General features: G+C 39.1%; 1 protein-coding gene across 1 annotated transcript in view; it reads left to right on the top strand.

The window, feature by feature from the left end:
- LOC122260104 (trypsin-1) overlaps nt 1-2,500 on the top strand; it is a 7,659-nt gene that overhangs the window by 4,545 nt on the left and 614 nt on the right. Inside the window, exons 4-7 of the mRNA XM_043027214.2 lie at nt 190-334; nt 924-1,040; nt 1,767-1,910; nt 2,455-2,500. The exon at nt 2,455-2,500 is cut by the window's right edge and continues 614 nt beyond it. Of these exons, the coding sequence (XP_042883148.2) occupies nt 190-334; nt 924-1,040; nt 1,767-1,910; nt 2,455-2,500 (452 nt within the window). The remainder of the gene's footprint in view (nt 1-189; nt 335-923; nt 1,041-1,766; nt 1,911-2,454) is intronic.

The following is a 2,500-nucleotide window of genomic DNA, read 5'->3' as shown; positions in this document are numbered from 1 at the left end:
TCGATACTACCTTCCTTCTTCCCTAACCCTATCTCCCTCTTTATCGCCCCTTTTTTCCTTCTCCTTCTCCTCTTCAGATACTCCGATTCCTCCTCTTTATCGCCCCCTTTTATTCTTCTCCTTCTCCTCTTCAGATACTCCGATTCCTCCTCTTTATCGCCCCCTTTTCTTCTTCCTCCTCCTCTCCAGATACTCCGATTCCTCCTTCAACGTCGTGGCAGGAGAGCAGAACCTCGACCACAACTCAGGCCTGGAGGAGACAAAGCGGAGCCAGAGGGTCTTCATGCACGACTTCTCCACGACCACAGGAGCCAACGACATCGCCATGATCAGGGTTAGTGGCTTGGCGACAAGGAGGTCGTCTGTAAAAGGAGGAAATGGATTAACAGTAAAATGAGTAAATGAGGAAAATGTAAAATGAAGAAATGGATTAACAGTAAAATGAGGAAATGAGTATAATGTAAAATGAGGAAATGGATTAACAGTAAAATGAGTAAATGAGGAAAATGTAAAATGAGGAAATGGATTAACAGTAAAATGAGTAAATGAGTATAATGTAAAATGAGGAAATGGATTAACAGTAAAATGAGTAAATGAGTATAATGTAAAATGAGGAAATGGATTAACAGTAAAATGAGTAAATGAGTATAATGTAAAATGAGGAAATGGATTAACAGTAAAATTAGTAAATGAGTAAAATGTAAAATAAGGAAATGGATTAACAGTAAAATGAGTAAATGAGTATAATGTAAAATAAGGAAATGGGTTAACAGTAAAATGAGTAAATGAGTAAAATGTAAAATAAGGAAATGGATTTTTCCGAATTTTCTTTATCATTGTTCTCTATATTCTGAGAATACGTTTACCTTCGAATCAGTTTCACCTTCTTTTTTTCTAACTCTCTCTTTCTTCTTCCTTTCCAGACGTCTCATAATTTCGTTTTTGTGCACGACTTAGTCTCCACGGTGGCTCTGCCTTCGGACTACCAGGAGCCTTCCAACGGAACCCTCTGCACCGCCGTGGGTTGGGGCTACACGCAGGTGCGCCAGTCCTCTTAGTCCTTTCACTAGGACGATTAGTGTGCCAGGATGCGTCTCCCCTTCTACTCCTTTCTTTCTTTTCTTCATCTGGATTTATAATTCTCATTCTGAAAAAAAAAAAAAAAAAAAAAAAAAAAAAAAAAAAAAAAAAAAATATATATATATATATATATATATATATATATATATATATATAATATATATACATATATATATATATATATATACATATATATATATCAATAAACGGGATGTTATTTGTCCTTATGTGTGGCTCTCTATCATTTTCTTTGTGTGTTTCTCTATTTATTGCTTGTCCCTTTTCCCTTTTTATTTGTTCGGAGGTCTCTGTCGTCTTTGCTCTCCTTTGGGTTTTGAAGAAAGAAGGCTTATAAATATTGGTGGGAGTATTGAAACCAACATTGGCTTTGTTTGGTGTGTATATTCATGTACGTGTTTATACATATACGTGTATGTGTATGTATGTATATACATATGTACACATGTTTGTGTGTGTGTATATGTGTGTGTGTGTGTGTGTGTGTGTGTGTGTGTGTGTGTGTGTGTTATTGAGTATGAGTATGTTTATCCGTCCAAATAGATAACCATATAAATATACGTACCCTCTACATACATATACGTACATACACACATCTCACCATTCCATAAGCATTACTGTTCCCCTCAGCCGACAAGCACAGGTTATCCACCAGCCTTTTTCCACAGGACGGCGGTGGCGTGAGCAGCGACCTGCGCTACGTGGACCTTCCCTACCTAACGGACGAGGAGTGCAGGGACATCTATGGGGAGGACGAAATCTTGATCGACATGATGTGCGCTGGTTTCCTCGGCGGCCAGGGAGTGTGTAACGTGAGTGCCTTTCGATCACATCCGAGCTCCTTATCACGTATTTTATTTTCTGAGTCCCGCATACCATTTTCTGCACTGTACACCACGAGCTTTATTTTCCAGCGATTCACATCACAACTTATATTGTCCATGCTCTGTATCACGCTTTATTTTCCGCGCTCGTCATTTATGTTATTTTCTCGCGATCTACATCACACACTTTATTCTCCGCCCACTACATCATGCACTATTTTCCACGCTCCACGTCGCAACTTTAATTCCCGCGCTCAACATCACACACTCGATATATATATAGATAGATAGAAAGATAGATAGATAGATAGATAGATAGATAGATAGATAGATAGATAGATAGATAGATAGATAGATAGATAGATAGATTCATTTATTTTCCAAGTTATGCATACCTCATCAAGTTCGGTTCCTTGCAACTGACAGAAGGCGTCCGGTTCCCTAGCATGGCTCCAGCATGCAAGAACTTACACCAAGTAACCAAGTAAGTAAGTAACGCCCCCTTTTCACACTTTCCTTTCTCTTGCTCTAGGGTGACTCAGGCGGTCCCCTCTTCTGCGACGGCGTCCAACAGGGTA

Source organism: Penaeus japonicus, unplaced genomic scaffold (genome assembly GCF_977035675.1).
Source record: "Penaeus japonicus unplaced genomic scaffold, GWHDUDI00000001_assembly GWHDUDI00000025, whole genome shotgun sequence".
Lineage (NCBI taxonomy): Eukaryota > Metazoa > Arthropoda > Malacostraca > Decapoda > Penaeidae > Penaeus > Penaeus japonicus.
This window is presented reverse-complemented; position numbering and strand designations above follow the sequence as displayed.